Source organism: Mustelus asterias, chromosome 7 (assembly GCF_964213995.1).
Source record: "Mustelus asterias chromosome 7, sMusAst1.hap1.1, whole genome shotgun sequence".
NCBI classification, from domain to species: domain Eukaryota; kingdom Metazoa; phylum Chordata; class Chondrichthyes; order Carcharhiniformes; family Triakidae; genus Mustelus; species Mustelus asterias.
This window is the reverse complement of record NC_135807.1, coordinates 2,876,834-2,904,199: the sequence shown is the minus strand read 5'-3', so window position 1 is coordinate 2,904,199 and position 27,366 is coordinate 2,876,834. Positions and strand designations below refer to the sequence as shown.

Below are 27,366 nucleotides of genomic sequence, written 5' to 3'. Positions count from 1 at the left end.
AAGAGGGAAAAGAAAAGGGACAGGACAGGACAAAGACTACAGACAAAATAAGAATTATTGTTTCACTTGAGTCCAGAATCACAAGTCAAATGGTGTATTCCTTCAGAGAGGTTAGCAGACTGAAGCTGATGCAGGGTGATCCACTTTTCACAATGGGAAAAACATGTAGAGATGAAAAGTTTTGTAGTAGGCTTTGGTCCAGAAGTTCAGACTTTCCAGTAGAAGCAGTGTAATTTAAAGTTTATTTATGAGTGTTACAAGTAGGCTTACATTAACACTGCAATGAAGTTACTGTGAAAATCCCCTAGCCGCCAAACTCCAGGGCCTGTTCGGGTACACTGAGGGAGAATTTAGCATGGCAATGCACCCAACCAGCACAGCTTTCGGATTGTGGGAGGAAACCCACGCAGACACGGGGAAAATGTGCAGATTCCGTACAGACAGTGACTCAAACTGGGAATCAAACCCGGGTCCCTGGCGCTATGAGGCAGCAATGCTAACCACTGTGTCACTGTGCTGCCCATTGAGGAGAGCCAGGCAATTTAAACCTGGACAAAGCTCTGGTTCTACAGCTGTTTGGCTGATGGAGTATGGTAGACTGCTTCCTTGATCTTCACAAGGCAATTTACAGGTCCTAGCAGATTGGGGGGCATGGTTTGCGGGAATGTTGATGGGGAGGTCAGGTGAAATAACTCCCACTTCTTCCACTTGGTTTGGACAAAGGATGTATATTCGTGTTCTGAATTCTTGAGATGGTTAATATTTTGTTCATTAAATTTACCAGGTCCTTTGTCCTTACAGATAGTTTGTCTCTGTTGGCCAAGACTTTACCTCAGATGTGTAAAGGGGCCTTTGTGCATTTCCTTGGAATTTGTTTTCTGCAGTCGTGAGGTATTAGCGCTTCTTTAAAGATAACAAGATTTCTCTGGTTTTCTGAAGGCTAGAAATACCTTTTGTGCAAATTATAGCCAGTCATGGTTTCAGTCAGTGTAAATGCTTTGTGCATTATATTTTCAAAATATTAATCTTACAAAGTAGTTGGGATGATATATATGAATAAATTCTGTCATGTCTTCTTGGCAAGACATGCGTCTACTATTGGAGCACACAGTACTCACGTTGTGGCTTACTAGAACCCGAGGACACAGCCTCAGAGTAAAGAGTCGACCCTTTAGAACTGAGATGAGGAGGAATTTCTTCAGCCAGAGGGTGGTCAATCTGTGGAACTCTTTGCCACAGAAGGTTGTGGAGGCTAGGTCATTGAGTGCATTTAAAACGGAGATAGATAGGTTCTTGATTGGTCAGGGGATCAAATAAATCAAATCAAAAATCAAGGGTTATGTGGAAAAGATGGAAGGTTGGGGTTGAGAAACTTATCAGCCATGATTTGATTTTTTTATTGTCACATGTAGTATACAGTGAAAAGTATTGTTTCTTGCACGCTATACAGACAAAGCATACCATTCGTAGAGAAGGAAAGGAGTGCAGAGTGTAGTGTTACAGTCATAGCTAGGGTGTAGAGAAAGATAAACTTAGTGCGAGGTAAGTCCATTCAAAAGTCTGACAGCAGCAGGAAAGAAGTTGTTCTTGAGTCGGTTGGTACGTGTCCTCAGGCTTTTGTATCTTTTTCCCAACGGAAGAAGGTGGAAGAGTGTGTGTCCGGAGTGCATGGGGTCCTTAATTATGCTGACTGCATGAATGGCAGAGCAGGCTCGATGGACTGAATGGCCTAATTCTGCTTCGATATCTTATGTCCTTATGATTGATCCTTTCAGAACCTAGCTTTTGGAATGGTTTTGATGGACAGCTCTTGGAACGGTTCCTTGGACTGGATCCCTCATTGTATTTCCCTCACAATGGTTTCCCTCAATGTTCCCTAGGAGTGTTATGCCTTGGAGTGGCATCCCTCAGAGTGATCCCCCTCAAGTGGTTTCCCATGGGTTGGCTTTCCGAGGAATTGTGCCCTTCAGAGCGGTTCATTCGGAGTAGTTCCTCTCGCAACTCCCCTCAGAGCAATTCATTTGGAACAGTTTCCATTTGAGTGTTATTCTGGGAGCTTTGGCCTTGGCATGGTGCATTCAGAGGATTCCCCAGACTCCAACCCCAAAGCTGTGCTCTCAGCCTGAAGAGTTGGCTCTGCAAAACACTGTTTTAAAAAACAGGCTAAAGTTTAAAATCTTAGTGAGCAAAAATGCTGGTGAGCAGTTAAAATAGACCAGCTCCATTTCTTGCTCTATTCCCTTAGACTTTATTTGTTTTTATTTATTTGTTTGTGGGATGTGAGCATCACCAGCAAGGCCAGAATTTATTGCATATCGCTAATTACCCTTGAAAAGGTGGTGGTGAGCCATCATCTTAAACTACTGCATTCCATATGGTGTAGGTGCATCCAGAGTGCTGTTCAGGATGACATTCTAGGATTTTGATCCAGCAACAGTGAAGGACTGGCAAAATAGTTCCAGGTCAGGATGATGTGTGGTTTGAAGGGAAACCTTTAGTGATAGTGTTTGTGATATATTCGTGATATATATAAATGATTTAGAAGAAGGTGTAACTGGTGTAATCAGCAAGTTTGCGGATGACACGAAGATGGCTGGACTTGCGGATAGCGAAGAGCATTGTCGGGCAATACAACAGGATATAGATAGGCTGGAAAATTGGGCGGAGAGGTGGCAGATGGAGTTTAATCCGGATAAATGCGAAGTGATGCATTTTGGAAGAAATAATGTAGGGAGGAGTTATACAATAAATGGCAGAGTCATCAGGAGTATAGAAACACAGAGGGACCTAGGTGTGCAAGTCCACAAATCCTTGAAGGTGGCAACACAGGTGGAGAAGGTGGTGAAGAAGGCATATGGTATGCTTGCCTTTATAGGACGGGGTATAGAGTATAAAAGCTGGAGTCTGATGATGCAGCTGTATAGAATGCTGGTTAGGCCACATTTGGAGTACTGCGTCCAGTTCTGGTCGCCACACGACCAGAAGGACGTGGAGGCATTGGAGAGAGTGCAGAGAAGGTTTACCAGGATGTTGCCTGGTATGGAGGGTCTTAGCTATGAGGAGAGATTGGGTAAACTGGGGTTGTTCTCCCTGGAAAGACGGAGAATGAGGGGAGATCTAATAGAGGTGTACAAGATTATGAAGGGTATAGATAGGGTGAACGGTGGGAAGCTTTTTCCCAGATCAGAAGTGACGTTCACGAGGGGTCACGGGCTCAAGGTGAGAGGGGCGAAGTATAACTCAGATATCAGAGGGATGTTTTTTACACAGAGGGTGGTGGGGGCCTGGAATGCGCTGCCAAGTAGGGTGGTGGAGGCAGGCACGCTGACATCGTTTAAGACTTACCTGGATAGTCACATGAGCAGCCTGGGAATGGAGGGATACAAACGATTGGTCTAGTTGGACCAAGGAGCGGCACAGGCTTGGAGGGCCGAAGGGCCTGTTTCCTGTGCTGTACTGTTCTTTGTTCCCCCATGTGTCTGCTGCCCTCAGCGGTTGAGGTTTGGAAGGCAGTGTTGAAGATGGTATACACTGCAGTCACGGTGTGCCAATGATGGAGGGAGTGAATGTTTAATATGGTGGGTGTGGTGTAGATCAAGTGGGCTGCTTTGTTCTGGATAGCGGCGAGCTTCTTGAGTGTTGTTGGAGCTGCATTCCTCCAGGCAAGTGGAGAATAATACACCAACAAATATTCTTGACTTATATCTTGTGCATGGAATACTTTTAGAAGTCAGGAGATAAATTATGCATCACAGAATTCCCCAACCTCTGATCTGTCCTCATAGCCACAGTATTTATATGAATTGTTCAGTTCAGTTTCTGGTCAATAGTGACCACCAGGATCTAGCCACCACCAGGTGGCTAGATGGGTGGAGAACTGGCTTGGTCACAGAAGACAGAGGGTGGTAGTGGAAGGGTCTTTTTCCGGCTGGATGCCTGTGACTAGTGGTGTTCCGCAGGGCTCTGTATTGGGACCTCTACTGTTTGTGATTTATATAAACAATCTGGAAGAAGATGTAACTGGGGTGATCAGTAAGTTTGCGGACGACACGAAAATGGCTGGACTTGCAGATAGTGAGGAACATTGTCAGCGGCTACAGAAGGATATCGATAGGCTGGAAATTTGGGTAAAGAAATGGCAGATGGAGTTCAATCCTGATAAATGCGAAGTGATGCATTTTGGTAGAACTAACATAGGGGGGAGCTATACGATAAATGGCAGAACCATAAAGAATGTAGATACGCAGAGGGACCTGGGTGTGCAAGTCCACAGATCCTTGAAGGTGACGTCACAGGTGGAGAAGGTAGTGAAGAAGGCATGCTTGCCTTTATAGGACGGGGCATAGAGTATAAAAGTTGGGGTCTGATGTTGCAGTTGTATAGAACGTTGGTTCGGCCGCATTTGGAATACTGCGCCCAGTTCTGGTCGCCACACTACCAGAAGGGCGTGGAGGCTTTAGAGAGAATGCAGAGGAGGTTTACCAGGATGTTGCCTGGTATGGAAGGGCTTAGTTATGAGGAGAGATTTGGTAAACTGGGGTTGTTCTCACTGGAAAGACGGCGGATGAGGGGTGACCTAATAGAGGTGTATAAAATTATGAAAGGCATAGATAGGGTGAACGGTGGGAAGCTTTTTCCCAGGTCGGTGGTGACGTTCACGAGGGGTCATAGGTTCAAGGTGAGGGGCGGTGGGGGGAGGTTTAACACGGATATCAGAAGGATGTATTTTACACAGAGGCTGGTGGGGGCCTGGAATGTGCTGCCGGTCAAGGTGGTGGAGGCGGGCACACTGGGAACGTTTAAGACTTATCTAGATAGCCACATGAATGGAGTGGGAATGGAGAGATACAAAAGAATGGTCTAGTTTGGACCAGGGTGCGGCACGGGCTTGGAGGGCCGAAGGGCCTGTTCCTGTGCTGTACTGTTCTTTGTTAATGGTGGGAAATTAATTCATGGTAATGCTGTTGAACATCTTTTGTTGCAGTTGATCATTACGTGACCATCTTGAGGTACAAATGTTGCTTGTCACTCATCAGACCAAGCCATTATCTAGATTAGGGGAAATCAACCTCTATGTCCAGCTCGGGGAAATAATCTTAGTACCTACCTAGTTAAACCCCAGAATCCTGTATGTTCCAATGTGATCACTTTTCATTCTTCTAAACTTCAGAGTATAGGACCAATTTACTGAGCCACTCATCATAAGACAATCCTCTCACCAACTTGTGAACCTTTGGTGTACTGCTTCCAAGGCAAGCATATTCTTGCTTAAAATTGAGACCAAAACTGCAGAGTATTCCAGGTTTGTTCTCACCAAAGCCCTGTACAATTATAGAGTGAATTTCATATTCCAATATTTTTGCAATAAAGGTGAACATACACCATCTTCCTAACTGCTGTATTTGCATGCTAACTTTGTTTCTTGTACGAGTACACCCAAGTCTCTTTGAACATCAAATTTAAAAGTTTCACACCTTTATAAATTATTCTGCATTTTTGTTTTTACAACCAAAGTGAATGACCTCCCCTTCCCTGTGTCATACTCCAAGTGCCAACGTCTTGCCCTTTCACTAACCTGTTTTGCATTAATCCCATTATTTTTGCAGCCGGGGTATTTTGGGTTAAAATCTCCCAATTGCTCCAAATAAAACACGATACAAATATCATTGTTGATTTTGTTACCTTCAGACTTGACAATTCCAGTTCTCACTTGGTTGGCCTCACATTTTTCACATTCTGTAAACTTGAATTTGACCACCTCCTGAGATTCCCAGCATCACAGATGCCAGTCTTCAGCCAATTCAATTCACCCCACATAATATCAAGAAACAGCTGAAGGCACTGGCTACTGCAAAAGCTATGAGCCTTGACCTCATTCTGACAGTAGTCCTGAAGACTTGTGCTCCACAACTAGCTGTGCCCCTAGTCAAACTGTTCCAGTACAGCAACAACATTGGCATCTAACCAGCGGAACATTGCCCAACTAGGTCCTGTATACAAGAAACAGGACAAATCTAACCTGGTCAATTATCGCTCCATCAGTCTACTCTCAATTATGAGCAAAGGGCCCGATTTTACCATTTTGACTCTAAGTACTGAATCTGGGCGCAAATCAGATCAGACTTGGAAAACTGCTCTCAGGCGCCCCCATATGCACTCAGCCCGAAATAAAAATCGCGGGTCTGGATCGCGCTGCGGGTGGGGCTTATCATGCCTGAAACGCTGCAGCGCTGATCGGAGCTTTGAACTGCGCATGCACAGTGGAAAAAAAAATTGAAAAACGCGCCCCTGTCACATCGCTCCCAGACCGCAAAAAGCAGATAAAGCGGCCCGGGAGCGATGGCCCCCACAGACATTGCCCCACCCCCACAACATAACTGTCCCCCTTATCTACCCACCCCATCCACTACCCAGAATGATCGTGACCCTCTGCCCCCCTTCCCATCACCCACAGAGTGGCAGCAGAACCCCCTGCCCCACGCCCCCCACCCCACCAGAGATCCATCTGGTCTGGTCTCTCTCTCTCTCCGCCCCCCCCCCCCCCCCCCCACCACCACCACTAGAGATCCATCTGGCCTCCCTCCTCCCCCACCAGAGAATGATCGGGCCTCCCCCCCACCCCCGCCCAGAGATACATCAGACCCGCCTCCCTCCTCGCCCACCCCTCCCATGAGAGCGCGATCTGGCCTTCCTCCTCTCCCCGTGCCCACCAGAAAACCATCTGGCCTCCCTCCTCCCCACCAGAGAATAATTGGGCCTCCCTCCTCCTCCCCTCCCCACCAGAGAACGATCGGGCCTCCCTCCTCCTCCCTCTCTCCCACCAGAGAATGATCTGGCCTGCCTTCCTCCCCCCCCACCACCACCAATCTGAGTTAGAGAGCCATTGGAAGCTCTGAACGTACCTCTTCAGAAGCTGGAGCACCCGAAACAGACTTTTGCCGAGCGTGTCTGTTTCGCGCTGAATCTGGACGGGCGATGGTAAAGGGGGAAATGCTGATAAAGTTGGGCAGGCAGCCCATTGATTCAATTTAAATGCAAATACATTTAAATTGCCGTTGCGCCCGTTTCGGGCGCAGTTCGGATCACGGCCATTTTCAGGCCTTGGTAAAGTGGGCATCTGCGCGGACGTGGGCACGGATCGCGCTAATAGCCTCATGCTCCCCTTTACCAAGTTTTCACGCCTGTTTTCGGGCATGACGCAATGGTAAAATCGGGCCCAAAGTAATGGAAGGCGTAATTGACAGCACCATCAAGCACTCAGCCAAAACTTGCTCACTGATGATTAGTTTGAGTTCTGCCAGGCCACTCAGCTTCTGACCTCATTACAGCCTTGGTCCAACATGGAGAAAAGAGCCGAATTCCAGAGTTGAGCTAAGAGAGACTGCCCTTGCTATCAAGGCAGCATTTGATTGATTGTGGCACTAAGGAACCTTGGCAAAACTACAGTCAATGCAAATCATGGGGGAAACTCTCCACCTGTTGGAGTCATACCTGGCACAAAGGAAATGATTGTGGTTGTGAATGGTCAGTCATCTCAGTCCCAGGACATTGCTGCAGGAGTTCCACAGGGTCCTAGGCCCAACCATCTTCAGCTGCTTCATCAATGACCTTTCCTCTATCATAATGGGGATGTTTGGACAACCATTTTCGACTTCAGATACTGAAGCAGTCTGTGTCTATATACAGCAAGACCTGGACAACATTCAGGCTTGGGGTGATAAGTGGCATGTAACATTCATGCCACATGTGCCCGGCAATGAGATTCGCCAACGAGAGAATCTAACCATCTCCCTTTGACATTTAATGGCAGCACCATTACTGAATTCTCCACGATCAACATCCTGAAGATTACCATTGACCAAAAACTGAACTGGACTAGGCATATAAATACTGCGGTTACAAAAACAGGTCAGAAGCTGGAAATTCTGTAGAGAGCAACTCACCTCCTGATTCCCCAAATCTTTGCACCATCTTACAAGGCACAAATCTAGGGTCTGATAGAATACTCTCCACTCTTGCTTGGATGCGTGAAGCTACAACAAAACAAGAAGTTGTAACAATTCTGTGATTTGCAGGTTGGCAATATGAGTAGTGTGCCACAGGGATCAGTTATTTTCATTCTTTCATGGGAAGTCGGTGTCAGTGGCAAGGCCAGCATTTGGTGTCCATCCCTAAATACCCATTAGGGAAATAATTCTGGCATCTTTCCCTGTGACAAGTGACTCCAGACCCACAGCAGTATGGTTGAACCCTAAATGCCCTTGAAGAGAATGGCTTGACAAGTTATTTCTGAGGGCAGTTAAAATTCAACTACAATGTTGGGAATCTGGAGTCACTTGTAGGCCAGACCAGGGAAGGATGGCAGTATTCTTTCCCTAAAGGGCATTGGGGAACCAGATGGGTGTTTGTGACAGTGATAATTTCATGGTCACTATTACTGAGACTAGCTTTCAATTCTGGATTTGTTACTGACAAATTAAAATTCCACCAGCTGCCATGGTGGGATTTGAACCCATGCCCCAAAGGATTATCCAGGCTTCTGGATTACTGATATTACCACTATGCCACCATCGCCCGTGGTGGGACCCAACTGTTTACAATTAATATAATTGACTTAGGTAAAGGGATGGATGGATGGGATGGTTTCCATATTTGCTGATGACACAAAGATAGGTTGGAAAATAAATTGTGATGAAGACACAAGGAGACCTAAGTCAAGTGAGTAAGTAAAGATCTAGCAATTAGAGCATAATTTGTAAAATTACAAAATTGTCCATTTTGGCAGGGAAAATGAGAGAGAAGCTTATCATCTAGATTGGTGAGAGATTGCAGAGCCCTGAGATGCAGATGGATCTGGGTGTCCTAGTGCATGAATTGCACAAGGTTAATATGCAGGTTCAACAAATAATTAGGAAAGCTAATGTTCTCATTTATTGCTTGGGGAAGAAGCACAAAAGTAGGGAGGTTATGCTTCAGTTACACAGAGCACCAGTACAACCACAGATGCAGTACGGTTAAAGTATTGGTCACCTTATTTAAGGATATAAATGCATTGGATAGCAGTTTAGAGAAGGTATATCTGACTCATCCCTGGAATAGGTGGGTTGTCTTGTGAGGAAAGGTTGGACAGGCTAGGCTAGAAGAGTAAGAGGCGACTTGACTGAAACATAAGATCCTGAGGGGTCTTGACAGGATGTTGAGAGGAAGTTTCTTCTTGTAAGAGAACCTAGAACTAGGTGCATTTGTTTAAAAATAAGGGGCCGCCCTTTCTCTGAGGGTTATGAGTCTTTGGAACTTGTTATAATTCAGGTCAGAAACTCCAGAGTGTTTTATGAAGCCCACCTGGATCATAACTTTTACACTTTGAATTTGGCTAGGGTGAGCAAGAGATATTTCAATTCTGGTATGATCCAAATGACCCACTAGGGAGCTTTTATCAAATGGTTTGTTTAAGAATACAGTTAACATATATAGAAAGAAAATTAGCCATAACTTATCAATTACAAAAAAAACACCATGAGTGTATAATCCTTAATTAACATATCTAAAATGTTCTAATCAAACAAAACTTCCCACAGACAAAACTCTTTCCAGAGGTTTAACACAGCAAAGACTAATGCTCACATGATACTGGAACTGAGTCCTTTGGTTGGAGAATTGAAACCCTGACTTCTCAGCCTTGTAACTTCTCGCAGCCCTCTGGGTACACCCTGAACAGCTTCCCAGAACACCAGGTGTTCTTAACCACCAACAGCAGATTTTCCACTCCAGGAAGACAAGAAGCCTTGCTTTCAGCTAACCAGCAGAATTTCCAAAACCAAAGAGAGAGAAACACTTCTTTTCAGCTTGATGTCCCTTCTAAACTCAAACTGCAGCCAGCCAAACAGAAAATTAAACCTTAAATTCACTCAGAAAACAAATTGTCCAAAACATGACCTGCCACCCAGTCTTCCTCCTTACAATGCAGGGTCATAAAAGATCCCAGAATAAAAATAAACAAAACCCCATTTAAACCACTGAAGGAGCAATAAAAGGACTCCTACCTACAACTCAGCAACAATGAAATAGGTTGAGGCTTTGAAAGCTGCAGAGAACCTGACTTAAAAAAACACATTTCTTAAAGGTACACTAAGATCACAAACTCTCATCCAGAAAAGGTGATGGAAGCACAGTATGAATATTTTAAGGCAGAGATGGATAGGTTCTTGGTTTAAAAACAGAGGGTAATAGGTTATTGGGGGTAGATGGTATGTAAGTTTGAGGTTACTATCAGATCAACCATGATCTTATTATCTGGCAGAACAGGCTTGAGGTCAGATGGCTTACTTCTGCTCCTTGTTCTTATGTTCAGCAAGTTCCAAGCTACACACCATCCTTATTTTGAACTATATTGCCATTCCTTTACTGTCAAAATCTTAGAACTCCCTTCATAACAGCACTTTACCTACACCATATGGATTGCAGCAGTTCTTGAAGGCAGCTCACCAAGGGCAACATTCAAGCTCAACACCATCTCGGACAAAGCATCCCACTTGATTTGCAACCCTCCCACAAAAAACATTCACTCCCTACACTACCAACGAAGAGTGGTATTTGAGCCTCTCAGTTGCAGTTCAGTAAAGGAGACACAAGTTTTGCTTCTTCACAAACTACCTTTATTTCTTTGATTCAACTTCACATACAATTCTTCCCAATCCACAGTGCCACCCCTTTACATATTGATGACTTCTATTGGATAATTGACATTAAATTAGGACTTAATTGGAAGGTCTATTAACCCATTCCTATGATGTGGAGTTGCCGGCGTTGGACTGGGGTAGGCACAGTAAGTAGTCTCAAAATACCAGGTTAAAGTCCAACAGGCTTATTTGGTAGCATGAGCTTTCGGAGCATTACCCCTTCATCAGGTGAGTGCAGGATTTGGTTCACAAACAGGACATATATAGACACAAATTCAATTACAAGATAATGGTTGGAATGCGAGTCTGAACAGGTAATCAAGTCTTTACAGGTGCAGACAATGTGAGTGGAGAGAGGGTTAAGCACAGGTTAAAGAGGTGGATATTGTTCCAGCCAGGACAGAGTGAGATTTTGCAAACCCAGGCAAATCGTGGGGGTTACAGATAGTGTGACATGAATCCCAGCTGAGGTCGTCCTCATGTGTGTGGAACCTGGCTATCAGTTTCTGCTCAGCGATTCTGCGTTGTGTGTCGTGAAGGCCGCCTTGGAGAACGCTTATCCGGAGATCAGAGGCTGAATGCCCTTGACTGCTGAAGTGTTCCCTGACTGGAAAGGAACATTCCTGCCTGGTGATTGTTGAGCAGTGTCCATTCATCCGTTGTCGTAGCGTCTGCATGGTTCACCAATGTACCATGCCTCGGGACATCCTTTCCTGCAGCGTATCAGGTAGACAATGTTGGCCGAGTTGCAAGAATATGTACCGTATACCTGGCGGACGATGCTCTCACGTGAGATGATGGCATCCGTGTCGATGATCCGGCACGTCTTGCAGAGGTTGCTGTGGCAGGGTTGTGTGGTGTTGTGGTCACTGTTCTCCTGAAGGCTGGGTAGTTTGTTGCGCACAGTGGTCTGAGGCTGTGTGGTTGTTTGAAGGCAAGTAGTGGGGGTGTAGGGATGGTCTTAGCGAGATGTTCGTCTTCATCGATGACATATTGAAGGCTCCGGAGATGTTGTAGCTTCTCCACTCCAGGGAAGTACTGGACGACGAAGGGAACATAGAACATAGAACATAGAAAGTCACAGCACAAACAGGCCCTTCGGCCCACAAGTTGCGCCGATCACATCCCCACCTCTAGGCCTATCTATAGCCCTCAATCCCATTAAATCCCATGTACTCATCCAGAAGTCTCTTAAAAGACCCCAACGAGTTTGCCTCCACCACCACCGACGTCAGCCGATTCCACTCACCCACCACCCTCTGAGTGAAAAACTTACCCCTGACATCCCCCCTGTACCTACCCCCCAGCACCTTAAACCTGTGTCCTCTCGTAGCAACCATTTCAGCCCTTGGAAATAGCCTCTGAGAGTCCACCCTATCCAGACCCCTCAACATCTTGTAAACCTCTATCAGGTCACCTCTCATCCTTCGTCTCTCCAGGGAGAAGAGACCAAGCTCCCTCAACCTATCCTCATAAGGCATGCCCCCCAATCCAGGCAACATCCTTGTAAATCTCCTCTGCACCCTTTCAATGGCTTCAACATCTTTCCTGTAATGAGGTGACCAGAACTGCGCGCAGTACTCCAAGTGGGGTCTAACCAGGGTCCTATAAAGCTGCAGCATTATCTCCCGACTCCTAAACTCAATCCCTCGATTAATGAAGGCTAGTACGCCATACGCCTTCTTGACCGCATCCTCCACCTGCGAGGCCGATTTAAGAGTCCTATGGACCCGGACCCCAAGGTCCTTCTGATCCTCTACACTGCTAAGAATGGTACCCTTCATTTTATACTGCTGCTCCATCCCATTGGATCTGCCAAAATGGATCACCACACACTTATCCGGGTTGAAGTCCATCTGCCACTTCTCCGCCCAGTCTTGCATTCTATCTATGTCTCGCTGCAACTTCTGACATCCCTCCAAACTATCCACAACACCACCTACCTTGGTGTCGTCAGCAAACTTACCAACCCATCCCTCCACTTCCTCATCCAGGTCATTTATGAAAATGACAAACAGCAAGGGTCCCAGAACAGATCCCTGGGGCACTCCACTGGTCACTGACCTCCATGCAGAGAAAGACCCCTCCACAGCCACTCTCTGCCTTCTGCAGGCAAGCCAGTTCTGGATCCACAAGGCAACAGCCCCTTGGATCCCATGCCCTCTCACTTTCTCAAGAAGTCTTGCATGGGGGACCTTATCGAACGCTTTGCTGAAGTCCATATAGACCACATCCACCGCTCTTCCTTCGTCAATGTGCTTGGTCACATTTTCAAAGAACTCAACCAGGCTCGTAAGGCACGACCTGCCCCTGACAAAGCCGTGCTGACTACTTTTGATCATACTAAACTTCTCTAGATGATCATAAATCCTGTCTCTCAGGATCCTCTCCATCAACTTACCAACCACTGAGGTTAGACTCACCGGTCGGTAATTTCCCGGGCTGTCCCTGTTCCCTTTCTTGAATATAGGGACCACATCCGCAATCCTCCAATCCTCCGGAACCTCTCCCGTCTCCATCGACGATGCAAAGATCATCGCCAAAGGCTCCGCAATCTCCTCCCTCGCCTCCCACAGTAACCTGGGGTACATCCCATCCGGTCCCGGCGACTTACCAACCTTGATGCCATTCAATAGTTCCAACACATCCTCTTTCTTTATGTCCACATGCTCGATCCTTTCTGTCCTCCGCAATCCAGCAGTACAACCACCCAGATCCCTTTCCACCGTGAATACCGAGGTAAAGTATTCATTAAGCACCTCCGCCATTTCTAACGGTTCCGCACAAACTTTTCCCCCTTCACCTTTTAAGGGTCCTATGCCTTCACATCTCATCCTTTTACTCTTGACATATTTGTAGAAAGCCTTGGGATTCTCCTTAATCTTACCCGCCAAGGTCTTCTCATGACCCCTTCTCGCTCTCCTAATTTCCTTCTTAAGCTCCTTCCTACATCGCGTATACTCCTCTAAATCCTTAACACCTCCTAGCTCTCTGAACCTTCTGTACGCCTCTCTTTTCTTATTTACCAGGTTCATCACAACCTTCGTGCACCACGGTTCCCGTACCCTACCAACACCCCCCTGTCTCATCGGAACGTTGTCATGCAGAGCTCCAGACAAACATTCCTTGAAAATCCTCCACTTTCCTTCGGTACTTTTCCCCAAGAATGCCTCCTTCCAATTTACCCGTCTAATTTCCTCCCTGATGACACTGTATTTCCCTTTACTCCAGAGAAACACTTTCCTAGCCTGCCTGACCCTATCTCTTTCCAATGCTATCGTGAAGGAGATAGAATTATGATCGCTATCCCCAAGATGTTCACCCACCGAGAGATCCTCCACCTGTCCAGGTTCATTAGCCAGCACCAGATCAAGAACAGCCTCTCCTCTAGTAGGCTTATCCACATACTGTGTCAGGAAACTCTACTGGACACACCTAACAAACTCCTCTCCATCCAAACCCCTAGCCCTAGGGATATTCCAATCTATGTTTGGGAAATTAAAATCTCCCATCACGACAACTCTGTTATTCCTACATCTCTCCAGGATCTGTTTCCCCATCTGCTCCTCAACATCTCTGTTACTATTGGGCGGCCTATAGAAAACACCCAGCAAAGTTACCGACCCCTTCCTATTCCTAACCTCCACCCACAGAGATTCCGTAGTCAGTCCCTCCACGGCGTCCACCTTCTCTACAGCCGTGACACTATCCCTGATCAACAGTGCCACTCCCCCCCCTCTCTTGCCTCCCTCCCTGTCCTTCCTGAAACACAGTGAAAAACCACACCGATCTCCTCAGAAGACAAAACAGGGGACATGGCGGACAGAGTACCCTTCGTCATCCAGTACTCCATGGGGTGGCATGGTGACACATTGGTTAGCACTACTGCCTCACAGCGCCACGGACCTGTGTTGGATGCCCGGCTTGGGCCACTGTCTGTGCCAAGTCTGCATGTACTCCCTGTGACTGCATGGGTTTCCTCCAGGTGTTCCGGTTTCCTCCCACAGCTCCAAAGGCATGCTGGTTAGGTGCATTGGCCATGCTAAATTCTCCCTCAGTGTACCTGAAGTGCCCGAGTGTGACGACTAGGGGATTTTCACAGTAACTTCATTGCAGTGTTAATGTAAGCCTACTTGTGACACTAATAAATGCTGTCTGGGGAGGTGATGGCCTTGTGGTATTATCACTAGACTATTAATCCAGGCACCCAGCTAATGTTCTGGGGACCCGGGTTCGAATCCCGCCAAGGTAGGTGATGGAATTTGAATACAATAAAAAATATCTGGAATTAAGAATCTACAGATGACCATGAAACCATTGTCAGCTGTCGGAAAAACCCATCTGGTTCACTAATGTCCTTTAGGGAAGGAAATCTGCCGTCCTTACGTGGTCTGGCCTACATGTGTGACTCCAGAGCCACAACAATGTGGTTGACTCTCAACTGCCCTCCAAGGGCAACTAGGGATGGGCAATAAATATTGGCCCAGCCAGCAATGCCCATGTATGAATAAAAAAAGAGACAGCCGACAGGAAAATCCCTTTTACAATTGTCTGTTACAAGCCTTCATTGCCTTCCGCCTGAAGGAGATGGTGACCCTTAACCGTCTTGGTCAAAATGGCTGACACCCGGAATGGGACCAGGAAGTCTGCCTGCCAGCTGGCTTTATAATTTCCTGGCCATGTCTGGTTCATTCGTGACCTCAAGATGGACTGTAAACTTATCCGTGACCTCCTCAAATGTCAAATAAAAAGTTAATGAAAACAAAGTTGACAGTCCGAAGGACGTGCTGGTTAGGTGCATTGGCCATGCTAAATTCTCCTTCAATATATTCGAACAGGTGCTGAAGTGTGGCGACTCGGGGATTTGCACAGTAACTTCATTGCAGTGTTAATTTAAGCCTACTTGTGTTACTAATAAATAAACTTTAAAACTCTATAACCTACTCCAGCCCTACAATCCTCCAAGTGTGGGCGGCACAGTGGCACTGCTGCCTCACAGCACCAGGGACCAGAGTTCAATTTTGACCTCAGGTCACTGTGTGGAGTTTGCACATTTTCCCCATGTGTGCCTGGGTTTCCTCCGGGTGCTCCAGTTTCTTCCCACAGTCCAAAGATGGGTGGGTTAGGCTAATTGGCCATGCTAAATTGGCCCTAGTGTCAGGGGGATTAGTGGGGGAAATATGTGGGGTTTATGGGGTAGGTGGGTGGGAGTGTTGTTGGTGCAGACTTTATGGGCCAAATGGCCTCCTTCTGCATTGTAGGGATTCTATGAAATACTCGATAATCCTCCAATTCCGGCCTGTTGTCCATTTTCAGTTTCCTTAACCCCATAATTGGTAAATGTCATAGCCCTAAGCCTTAGAATTCCCTCTCTAAACCACTCTGCTTCTCTCATCTCCCTTACAAAAACCTCTTAAATTGACAAAGCCTGTCCTAAAATCTCTATTTGTTTTGTTTAGGATCTAACAACTCCATTGTGGATAGCTGCACAGATGGGACACAGTGGTATTGTTAAGCTGCTTCTCCAGCAGGGAGCTAATTCAGATACTCCTCGGAAGGTCAGATCTCTCTTTGTGAAAGCTTGCATTCAATTTATATCAGTTCAGTGGAAACCTATTAATAGTTGTTTGCTAGGGCAGAATTTGACTATTGCTGAAAAAGAGACTTTGTCAAAGCTTTTTGTCTTGAATTCAATTTGAAGCATGCCAAATATAAAGGGAACAACAATTTATAGCACATAAGAGGAGTTTGCTGATTGGTTGGCAAGTATACTCTGATTGGTAGAGACATTGCCATGGAGAATGTGCCAGTTGATGGTGACTGACAGTTAATTGCCAAACATTGTTTAGAATTTAAACCATGTTAGAGAACCGCCTGTCAGATTTCTCAACTAGTTTGCCAAGGAATGGGACTTCACTTGCCTGCTCTATTTCAAAGGTGAATTTGAGAACAGGGTGGGGGCCATTAAGGCATACAAGGTAATTCTTAGATGCAGCTGCGGGTTTAAATAAAACAAACATTAAAGTTAAAAAAAGCTTGCTGGACTTTTGTAAGAGTGGTTAGCTGCTGTCTAACTTCAAGAAGAAATTAGATATAGCTCTTGGGGCTAAAGGGATCAAGGGATGTGGGAGGAAGAGGGAGGGGGAGGAGATCAGGATATTGAATTCAATGATCAGCCATGATCAAAATGAATGGTGCAACAGGCTCGAAGGGCTGAATGGCCTACTCCTGCTTCTAATTTCTATGTTTCTCCTATGGACAATGCATGTGACAATACAGTGCCAGCCCCATAAGGTGAGGAATTACATTTCAACTGCAATGGCAACTTTAGATCAAAGTGTTTCAACACCTCAGACATTTGTAAGGCATGTTTTACCTGCCGGTAAGCCCCTTAACACCCCTGGGTCCATCTCCATGGTTGTTGGCCTTTACCCAGCAGGCGGTGTAAGGGTTTCAGTACAGTGGACAAATCTGCCGTAATAATTTACCATTCCCAGGACTGATCGTAACTGCGATAAATTCTCTGGTCTGGGAGCTTTCATGATAGCCTCCATTTTCTTGGGCGCCTCGAAGTCCCTCACTATCAATAACATGTTCCAGGTATTCAATCGAATCCTTAAAGAAATCGCACTTCTCTTTCTTAACTTTCAGGCATGTCCCTGCAACCTCCTGAGGGTCTTCAAATGCTCCTCTTCAGTGGAGCCCATAACAAAAATGTTGTCCAAGTAACAATGGACCCCAGGTAACCCACACTGAATTTGGTCCATTGCCCTTTGGAAAATGGCTGGCACCGACGTAATACCAAAGGGAAAATGCTTATAATGGAAAAGCCTCCGATGAGTTGTGATTGTCAGAGTTGGTTGGGACCCTTACAACTCCCATTGAAGATATGCTTGAGATAAGTCCATCTTCAAAACTTTCCCTCCTGCCAATCCTCGATCAAAGGATGTAGGTACTGGTCTGCACAGAGTGCTAGATTTAGAGGTGTATAAGATTGTGATGGGTGTGAACACTGAGTAAGGAGCAGCTGTTCCCCTTCGTTGAGGAGCCAATCACAAAAGGGCATAGTTTTAGGGTAAGGAGCAGGAGATTCAGAGGGGATTTGAGAAAAAAACTTTTCACTCAGAGGTTTGTGGGAATCTGGAATTCACTGCCTGGGAAGGTAGTTGCAGCCAGAAACCTTACAACCTTTAAAAATATTTGGACGAGCACTTGAAGTATCATAATATTCAAAAGGATATGGGGCAGGTGCATGAAAATGGGATTAGTGTGCTGTGCTGAAGGGCCTTTTCTGCACTGTATGACTCTAGGTGGTGATTTCTGAAGACTTCAACAGCAGAGTTTAAACTTGTCTTTGTATACTGAGTCCCGGGATCAGTGATACCACTGCCCCCGTATCAACTTCCATTTTGATTACCTTCCCTTCCACCTTTGGAAGAACCCAGAATCTATTGGCTGCTCCTCTAACTGATAAAATGTTCAAGCAAAAGTCTGTCAATTTGGGTTCTTCTGCCTCCTCGGCAGATCCGGTGGGCTCTTTGTCCCTTTTTGGCTGGTGGTATGTATTTTGTGCTTAGTCTTCAGGTTCATCTCTAATTCCCCTTTTCCTCACGCTTTACAATTCCGAGCAATGTGACCTACCCGCTTACAGCAACATTGGACTTCGTGAGTCCAACATGCGGATTCCTTGTGGCCTGACTTGCCAGTGGCGGCATTCTATGGTGAACACCACATTGTTACTCTTCGGCTACTTTGTGTACTCGGGCACCGACACCCAGTTGCGTTGCATATTTTGTAGCCAGTTCCATAAAGGCAACTATCGCAAAAGCCACTTTAAATCTAGACATTTTGTATCAGCAGTTTCCATTGCATCACTTCATCGCGAAGCCCACACGCCATATGGTCCCTCAAAGCATCCTGTCGGAAGGCACCAAATTCACAGTGCTCCACTTGACTCTTCAACACAGCCACAAATTGCGCAATGCATTCACCTTCCAATTGCATTTGCTCAAAAACAAGAACCGTTCTGCTCTCAAATGGCTTTGGGACACAATGATTCTTTAGTGATTCACACAACTCGGCTAACGGACACTCCGCAGATTTCTATGGTTGTATGAGGCTCCTTAACTTCGCGTTCGTTTCAGTCCCGATAGTGCTTTAGAACACTGCGACTGCGAGTTCCTCCTCTACCTTATTTGTTTTTAAATAAGGGTTGAGACGCTCCATGTATAGCATCCAGCTCTCCATATCTTCATTAAAAGGCTCCATTGCCCTGAACTGGCCTGCCCTTTTCTGGTTCCTTTGGTGGGAGTTGAGGCCAAAACATTGTGTGATTTCAAGAAGAAATTAGATATAGCTCTTGGGGCTAAAGGGATCAGAATATTGCTTTTGATGATCAGAATGAATGGCGGTGCAGGCTCAAAGGGCCAAATAAACTCCTCCTGCTTCTATCTGTTTCTCGCCTTCACATTCTGTAGCCACTTTGTGCTTTTGTCGCTCTCCGTGCACTTCTAGCTCCCTCGTTGAATGTGCTCCACTCCTCTTCCTGTCAGTTGCCGTCCGAGTTCCCTCATGACTGCTTCCGTCCTGACAGTCTTGGTGCACCCGTTGGAAAGATCCCTTTCCTATACCTGGCGTCTGACTGTAGCCCGAGTCCCTTTGCGACCACTGCCTTCAGCCTTACCAACGAGTACCTCTGTGCCATCAAATGAGGTCTGAGCGCTCCTTTCGATGCGGGGACAATATTTCTGGGTGGTGTGGGGCTCACGATAGGCCATGGACCCCCTTGATAGCTGGGGATGTTGGAGTTCATTGAGGCCAGCTGCAGCAGCAGAGACCTGACAGATCTCTCGCCACAAAGGTCTGCACATGCGCAGTAGCTTCCTCTGCTGCTAGAGCAAGCTGGCTGGTGACTTAAGCCCCACCCATTGCTTTTAGTGGCTGGAAATGGTCTAGCCTATTTTTTCACAGTCTATGTCCATAAGACTCGGAGTAAAGACTCGCCCAGAAAACGGATCTGAAACTTTCATTTGTTCATGCTAGCTGGTCAATTCGTATTTTTCTTGTAAAATCGCACCCATGGACTGTTTTCCTACTGGCCTCCACAGCGAGAAACACTGCCCATTCCCACCCCCACCACAGGAGTTAGTCCCAGATACAAGAGTTCTGCCCCCGTCTTTATGGTCATATGAGGACCCGCATGCAGCCTGTATCAAAGATGTGCGGGCTAGGTTGATTGGCCATTCTAAATTGCCCCTTAGTGTCCCGGGATGCATAGGTTAGAGGGATTCATGGGTAAATATGTAGGGATATGGGGATAGGGCCTGGGTGGGATAGTGGTGGTGCAGATTCGATGGGCCGAATGGCCTCTTTCTGCACTGTAGGATTCTATGATCAATTTGGGAATCATAGACCCCCATCATCAACAGTAATAGTAGGCCCACTCTGGCATCTTCTGGTCTTATGCATGAAAATATTTAACACTTGAACAAGTCATAAATATGATAAATTAAATCAGAACCATAACAGGGGTTCAATAAAAATGGCATTTATGAAATTACATTTCATGTAGGAAAATGTGAAGTTGTGCACTTTGGTAAGAATAATGGATCTGAATAATACTTGAATGGAAAAAGCTACCACACAAGGGTTTTGGGATCTTGTGCATTAATCACAAAAAGTTGCATGTTCAGCAGGTCATAGGGAAGGCAAATGGAATGTTGGCCTTTATTCCAAAGGGAAAGAAGTATAAAAATAGGGAAGTTTTGTTAAAACTATACAAGGCACTGGTTAGATTGCATCTGGAATGCCGTGAACAGTTTTGGTCCCCATATCTAAGGAAAGATATACTAGCATTGGAGGCAGTCCAGAGTAGGTTCACGAGGTTGATCCCAGGTGTGGAAGGATTTTCTTATGAGGAGAGATAGAGTAGGTTGGAATTCAGAAGAACAAAAGGCAACCTTATTGAAACATATAGGATTCTTGGAGACTTGTCAGGGTAGATGCTGAGAGATTGTTTCCCCTTGTGGGAGAGTCTAGGACCAGAGGCCATAATCTCAGAGTAAGGAGTCATCCATTTAAGACAGACGAGGAGGAATTTCATCTCTTAGAGGGTAGTAAACCTGTGGAATTCTTTACAGAGAGCTGTAGAGGCTGGGTGGTTAAATATGTTCAAGGCCGAGATAAAGGGATTCAACAACTATGGGGATGAGGTGAGAAAATGGAGTCGAGGATTATTATATCAGATCAGTCATGATCTCAATTAATGGCAGAGCAGATCCAGTAGACCGAATGATCTACTACTACTCCTATGTCTTCTGGTCTTACGCATGAAAATATTTTATCACTTGAACAAGTCATAAAGATGAATTAACATAAACTGGAATCTCTTCCACATATAAAAAATTTGCAACTTGGATTGTTGCAAAATGCATAAAATGAACATTTCTGATTATGAAAACCTTTAAGTTAACAAACCAGAAATCCCATGTTAATCCACAATTATTACTCTTTCAAAAGGATGGCTCGACACCTTTATTCAAAGCTGCATACAAAGGTTTTACGGAAGTTGTTCGAGAGTTATTGACATATTCTCCTTCACTGGGAATTCTTGAGGTAAAAAGTAAATTATTTTTATGTCAATATTGATTTGAGAAACAACCCCAAGTCATAAATCGAAGATAACACTGTCTGAATCAGGAATGGGATGCAAGTAATGAAAAACCTGTATAAACACTAGTTCAGCCTCAACTGGAGTACTGCATCTCGTTCTAGGCAGTTCCAGTTAAGGAAGAATGTGAAAGTATTAGAGTGTGCAGGAACAAAAATCACAAGAAATGTTCCAGGAATGTGCACTTAATGCACATGGATAGATTGTTGATAGATGTTGAGACTGTTATCCTTGGAGAAGGTTGAGAGATTGGATAGAAATATTCAAAATCATGGTGTCTTTCCAAAGTAGAGAGAGGGATAAACTGATGGCTTTGTAATTGTACTCCTAGGTCCCTCTGTTCCTCAACACTCCCCAGGGCTCTACCATTCACTGTGCAAGTCCTATCCTGGTTTTACTTTCCAAAATGCAGCACCTCACACTTATCTGTATTGAAATCCATTTGCCAATCCTCGGCCCATTTCCCTAAGTGATAAAGGTTCCCCAGTCATTTTTCATAATCTTCTTCGCCATCAACGATACCTCCTAATTTAGTAACATCCGCAAACTTACTAACCATGCTTTGTATATTTACATCCAAATTATTTACATAAATAATGAATAACAAGGGCCCCAACACCGACCCCTGAGGCACACCACTAGTCACAGGCCTCCAGTCCGAGAAACAACCTTTGACCCTCTGCTTCCTACCATTGACCCAATTTTGAATCTAATTATCTAGTTCTTCCTGGATCCCATGTGACCTAACCTTCCAGACTAGTCTGCCATGCAGGACCGTGTCAAAGGCCTTAGTAAAGTCCATATAAACAACATCTACTGCCCTATCTTAATTCATCCTCTTGGTTACCTCTGATTCGTCAGACATGACTTCCCATGCTCAAAGCCGTGTTGACTATGCCTAATCAGACCTTGTCCATCCAAATGTTGGTAGATCCTGTCCCTCAGAGTCCCTTCAAAAGTACACTATATTGAAATCTCTATTCACGGCTTTCTATATTATTGTTGGGACCTGGCTCCCATTTTTGCCCCATTCTAGTTGCCCAGAGAAGTTAATAGTGAATCTTCTTAGTGCAGTTTTGATACAGCTGAGTGGTTTACTAGGTCACTTCAAAGAGCAGTTAAAAGTCAGTCTTGAAGTGTGTGTTCAGAGTTATGTATAGGTCAGGCCAGGTAAGATTAACTGGTTTCTTTCCCTAAAATGTATTAGTTTAAAGATCTCAAATGAATTCTCAGATGGTCATGATGGAATTTGAACCCACATTCTCTGGATCACAAAACAGAAACATAGAAAATAGGAGCAGGAATGTGAGGTGAGAAAAAATGTTTTCACACGATGTGTGTTCGGTCTGGAATGCATTGCCTGGAAATGTGTTGGAGGCAGGTTCAACCGAGGTACTAAGGGGCAATTTAGCATGGCCAATCAACATATCCTTCACACCTTTGGAGTGTGGGAGGAAACCAGAGCACCTGGAGGAAACCCACGCAGACACCGGGAGAACATGCAAACTCCACACAGAGTCACCGGAGGCCGGAATTGAACCCAGATCCCTAGTGCTGTGATGCAGCAGTGCCATCCACTGTGCCAAGATGAAAGGCCGCAGAAAGCTGCAGTTCAGAGGGATCTGGGTGTCCAGTTGCATAGATTAAAGCGCATGGGATTGGGGAAGTGTATTGAGATGGATAGAAAACTGGTTGGCAGAGAGGAAACAAAGAGTAAGAATTAATGGGTGCTTTTCAAATTGGCAGGCAGTAACTAGTGGGGTGCCACAGGGATCGGTGCTGGGAGCTCAGCTATTCATAATATATGTTAATGATTTGGATGAGGGAACGAAATGTAACATCTCAAAGTTGTAGATGATACCAAGTTGGGTGGAAGAGTGAACTGTGACGTGGATGCAGAGATCCTTCAGAATGATCTGGGACAGGTTGGGTGAGTGGGCCAATCAATGGCAGATGCAGTATAATTTGGATAAGTGTGAGATTATTCAATTTGGAAGCAAAAACAAGGTGGCAAATTACTACCTGAATGGCAGTAAATTGGGAGAGGAGAGTGTGCAGTGGGACCTGGGTGTATTTGTACACCAGTCACTGAAGGTAAACATGCAGGTACAGCAGGTGGTAAAGGCGGCAAATGGTATGTTGGCCTTCACTCGAGAGGTTTTGAGTATAGGAGCAGGGATGTGTTGTTGCAATTATACAGGGCCTTGGTGAGGCCACACCGAGAGTAGTGTGTGCAGCTTTGGTCTCCTTTTCTGAGGCAGGATGTTCTTGCTCTCGAGGGAGTGCAGGGAAGGATTACCAGGCTGATTCCGGGGATGGTGGAATTGACTAGGTTAGGACTGTTTTGCTGGCCTTCAGATGAATGAGGGGGGATCTCATAGACTTATAAAATTCTAACAGGACTAGACAGAGTAGATGCAGGGAGGATATTCCCAATGGTGGAGGAGTCCAGAACCAGGGGTCACAGTCTGAGCATTCGGGGTAGACCATTTAGGATGGAGGTGAGGAGATATTTCTTCACCCAAAGAGTGGTGAAGTAGTTGATGCCAAAATATTGAATGCATTCAAGAGGCGGCTGGATGTAGCACTTGGGGCAAATGAGATCAAAGGTTATGGGGAGAGAGCAGGATTAGGCTATTGAGTTGGATGATCAGCCATGATCGTTATAAATGTTGGAGCAGGCTCGAAGGGCCAAGTGGTCACCTCCTGCTTCTATAAATCACAAAAAGCTAGCATGCAAGTTCAGCAGGTAATAGGGAAGGCACGTGCAATTTGGCCTTCATTTCAAAGGATACAGCAGGATATAGATCGGTTGAAGACTTGGACGGAGAGATGGCAGATGGAGTTTAATCCGGACAAATGTGAGGTAATGCATTTTGGAAGGTCTAATACAGATAGGAAATACACAGTAAATGGCAGAACCCTTAAGAGTATTGATAGGCAAAGGGATCTGGGTGTACAGGTACACAGGTCACTGAAAGTGGCAATGCAGGTGGAAAAGGTAGTCAAGAAGGCATATGGCATGCCTTCTTGATACAGATACAGGACGGATATCAGAGGTAGGTTCTTTACGCAGAGAGTGGTTGGGGTGTGGTGTGGTTGGGGTGTGGAATGGACTGCCTGCAGTGATAGTGGAGTCAGACACTTTAGAAACATTTAAGCGGTTATTGGATAGGCACATGGAGCACACCAGGATGATAGGGAGTGGGATAGCTTGATCTTGGTTTCAGATAAAGCTCGGCACAACATCGTGGGCCGAAGGGCCTGTTCTGTGCTGTACTGTTCTATGTTCTATGTTCTATGCTTGCCTTCATCGGCCGGAGCATTGAGTTTAAAAATTGGCAAGTCATGTTGCAGCTTTATAGAACCTTAGTTAGGCCACACATGGAATATAGTATTCAATTCTGGTCGCCACACTACCAGAAGGATGAGGCGGCTTTGGAGAGGGTACAGAAAAGATTTACCAGGATGTTGCCTGGTATGGAGGGCATTAACTATGAGGAGAGGTTGGAGAAACTTGGTTTGTTCTCACTGGAATGAGACAGGTTGAGGGGCAACCTGATAGAAGTCTACAAGATTATGAGAGGCATGGACAGAGTGGATAGTCAGAAGCTTTTTACCAGGGTGGAAGAGTCAATTACTAGGGGGCACAGGTTTAAGGTGCGAGGGGCAAAGTTTAAAGGAGATATACGAGGCAGATGTTTTACACAGAAAGTAGTGGGTGCCTGGAACTCGTTGCTGGGGGAGGTAGTGGAAGCGGATACGGTAGTGACTTTTAAGAGCGTCTTGACAAATACATGAATAGGATGGGAACAGAGGGATATGGTCCCTGAAAGGGTAGGGGGTTTTAGTTAAGTCGAGCAGCATGGTCGGTGCAGGCTTGGAGGGCCGAAGGGCCTGTTCCTGTGCTGTAGTTTTCTTGTTCTTTTGAGAGGTTGAGTAGGTTGGGCCTGTACTCATTGGCATTTAGAAGAATGAGAAGTGGGCTTTTATTGAGACACAGGCTCTCATGGGGCTTGACAGGGTAGATGCTGAGAAATTATTTCCCCTTGTGAGAATGAGGTTCCATGCCAGCAACATAGGTTTGTAAAATCTTAGAGATAAGGTTTACATAACCTCATTTTAATTTCCCAAATATCGATTGGAATATCTCTAGGGTAAGGGGTATAGATGGAAAGGCGTTTGTTAGGTATGTTCAGGAGAGCTTCCTGACACAGTATGTGGATAAGCCTACAAGAGGAGAGGCTGTGCTTGATTTGATATTAGGGAATGAACCTGGGCAGGTGTCAGATCTATCAGTGGGAGAGCATTTTGGGGATAGTGATCATAACTCTATCTCCTTTACACTAGTGTAACCCCCTGCTGACCACTATATGGGGCTACTATTTAAATATTCAATCAACAGGATCCCGAATTCCTAGCGGTTGATGTTGATTTGGCTAATTCCCTGTTTACCCATAAATGTCAGTACTGTAATCGGAATAACAAAAATAAATTTAATAACAAATATAATTAACAGATATACAACAGGTAAAGAATCCCAAACCGAAGATCTTCCCACCAAACAGTTTCAACCCTAAAAAAAATGTTCAAAACATCACCAAGAGCTCTGATCTATAACCGTTGGGGCCCATCCGTTGGTGCACACATGGGGGACCTCGTCCTCAGTAACACACTTGTAGATACTGTTCCAGTTGGATTGTATAGTCCCCACCAATTACTCACGACACACACACAGTCCAGAAGAGACACAGGTGTGGAAGATGATGCCGCAGGAGGCAGAGGTGCCTCGAGCTATCAGTGCAGCAATATAGGTCCAGTGCACTGAAGGCTGTCCTCCTCAGCAGTAATGAAAAGAACAGGCAGGAGAACGCTTGGCTGCCTCTCACTCCAAACCGCATTCTCACTGCCTGGGAAAAGCTCCTCTTCAAAACGTGGCTCTCTCTCTCTTCACACTCTCTGCCCACTCCGCAGCTGCTTCACTTCCTGGCGCCTTTTTTTCCTTCCCGCGCCCAGAGCAATCCGATTGGCCCAGCCCACATCACACAACAAACAGCATCCTGTTCAGCAAACAGGACACTGAAACCCACAAGGGACAAAGAACACTTGTAAATGTCTTCCCCACAAATCCCCATTTTTCTCAGTCCCTTACATTAGCATTGGAGAGAGATAGGATCAGCCGAGCTAGGAAAGTGTTTATCTGGAGTAAGGGCAACTATGATGCTATTAAGCAGGAAATTAGAGGCATAAATTGGAAGGAGGTTTTCTCAGGGAAATGTACGGAAGAAATGTGGCAAATTTTCAAGGAGAATTTGTCTGGAGCTCTGCACAGCAATGTTCCGGTGCGACAGGGGAGTTATGGTAGGTTACAGGAACCGTGGTGCACGAAAGCTGTAACGGATTTAGTCAGGAAGAAAAGAAAAGCCTACAAAAGGTTCAGGGAGCTAGGTAATGTTAGAAATCTAGAAGAGTATATGACGAGTAGGAAGGAACTAAAGAGGGAAATTAGAAGAGCCAGGAGGGGACATGAGAAGACCTTGGCAGGCAGGATAAAGGAAAACCCCAAGGCATTCTACAAGTATGTGAAGAGCAAGCGGATAAGACGTGAAGGAGTAGGTCCTATCAAATGTGATGGTGGGAAAGTCTGTGTTGAACCGGTTGAAATAGCAGAGGTACTCAATGAATACTTTGCTTCAGTATTCACAGTGGAAAAGGATCCTAGTAGTTGCAGTGCAGACTTGCAGTAGACTGAGAAGATTGAGCATGTGGGCATTAGGAAAGAGGATGTGTTGGAGCTGTTGAAAAGCATCAAGTTAGATAAATCGCCGGGACCGGATGGGATGTACCCCAGGTTACTGTGGGAGGCGAGGGAAGAGATTGCTGATCCTCTGGCGATGATCTTTGCGTCGTCAATGGAGACGGGAGAGGTTCCGGAGGATTGGAGGATGGCGGATGTGGTTCTGTTATTCAAGAAAGGGAGAAGAGATAGCCCAGGAAATTATAGACCGGTGAGTCTAA

The 27,366-nt window shown here is 45.6% G+C and overlaps 1 protein-coding gene across 1 annotated transcript in view; it reads left to right on the top strand.

Annotated features, from left to right (window-relative positions):
- ankrd29 (ankyrin repeat domain 29) overlaps positions 1 to 27,366 on the top strand; it is a 90,664-nt gene that overhangs the window by 48,263 nt on the left and 15,035 nt on the right. Inside the window, exons 7-8 of the mRNA XM_078216984.1 lie at positions 16,139 to 16,237; positions 21,198 to 21,293. Of these exons, the coding sequence (XP_078073110.1) occupies positions 16,139 to 16,237; positions 21,198 to 21,293 (195 nt within the window). The remainder of the gene's footprint in view (positions 1 to 16,138; positions 16,238 to 21,197; positions 21,294 to 27,366) is intronic.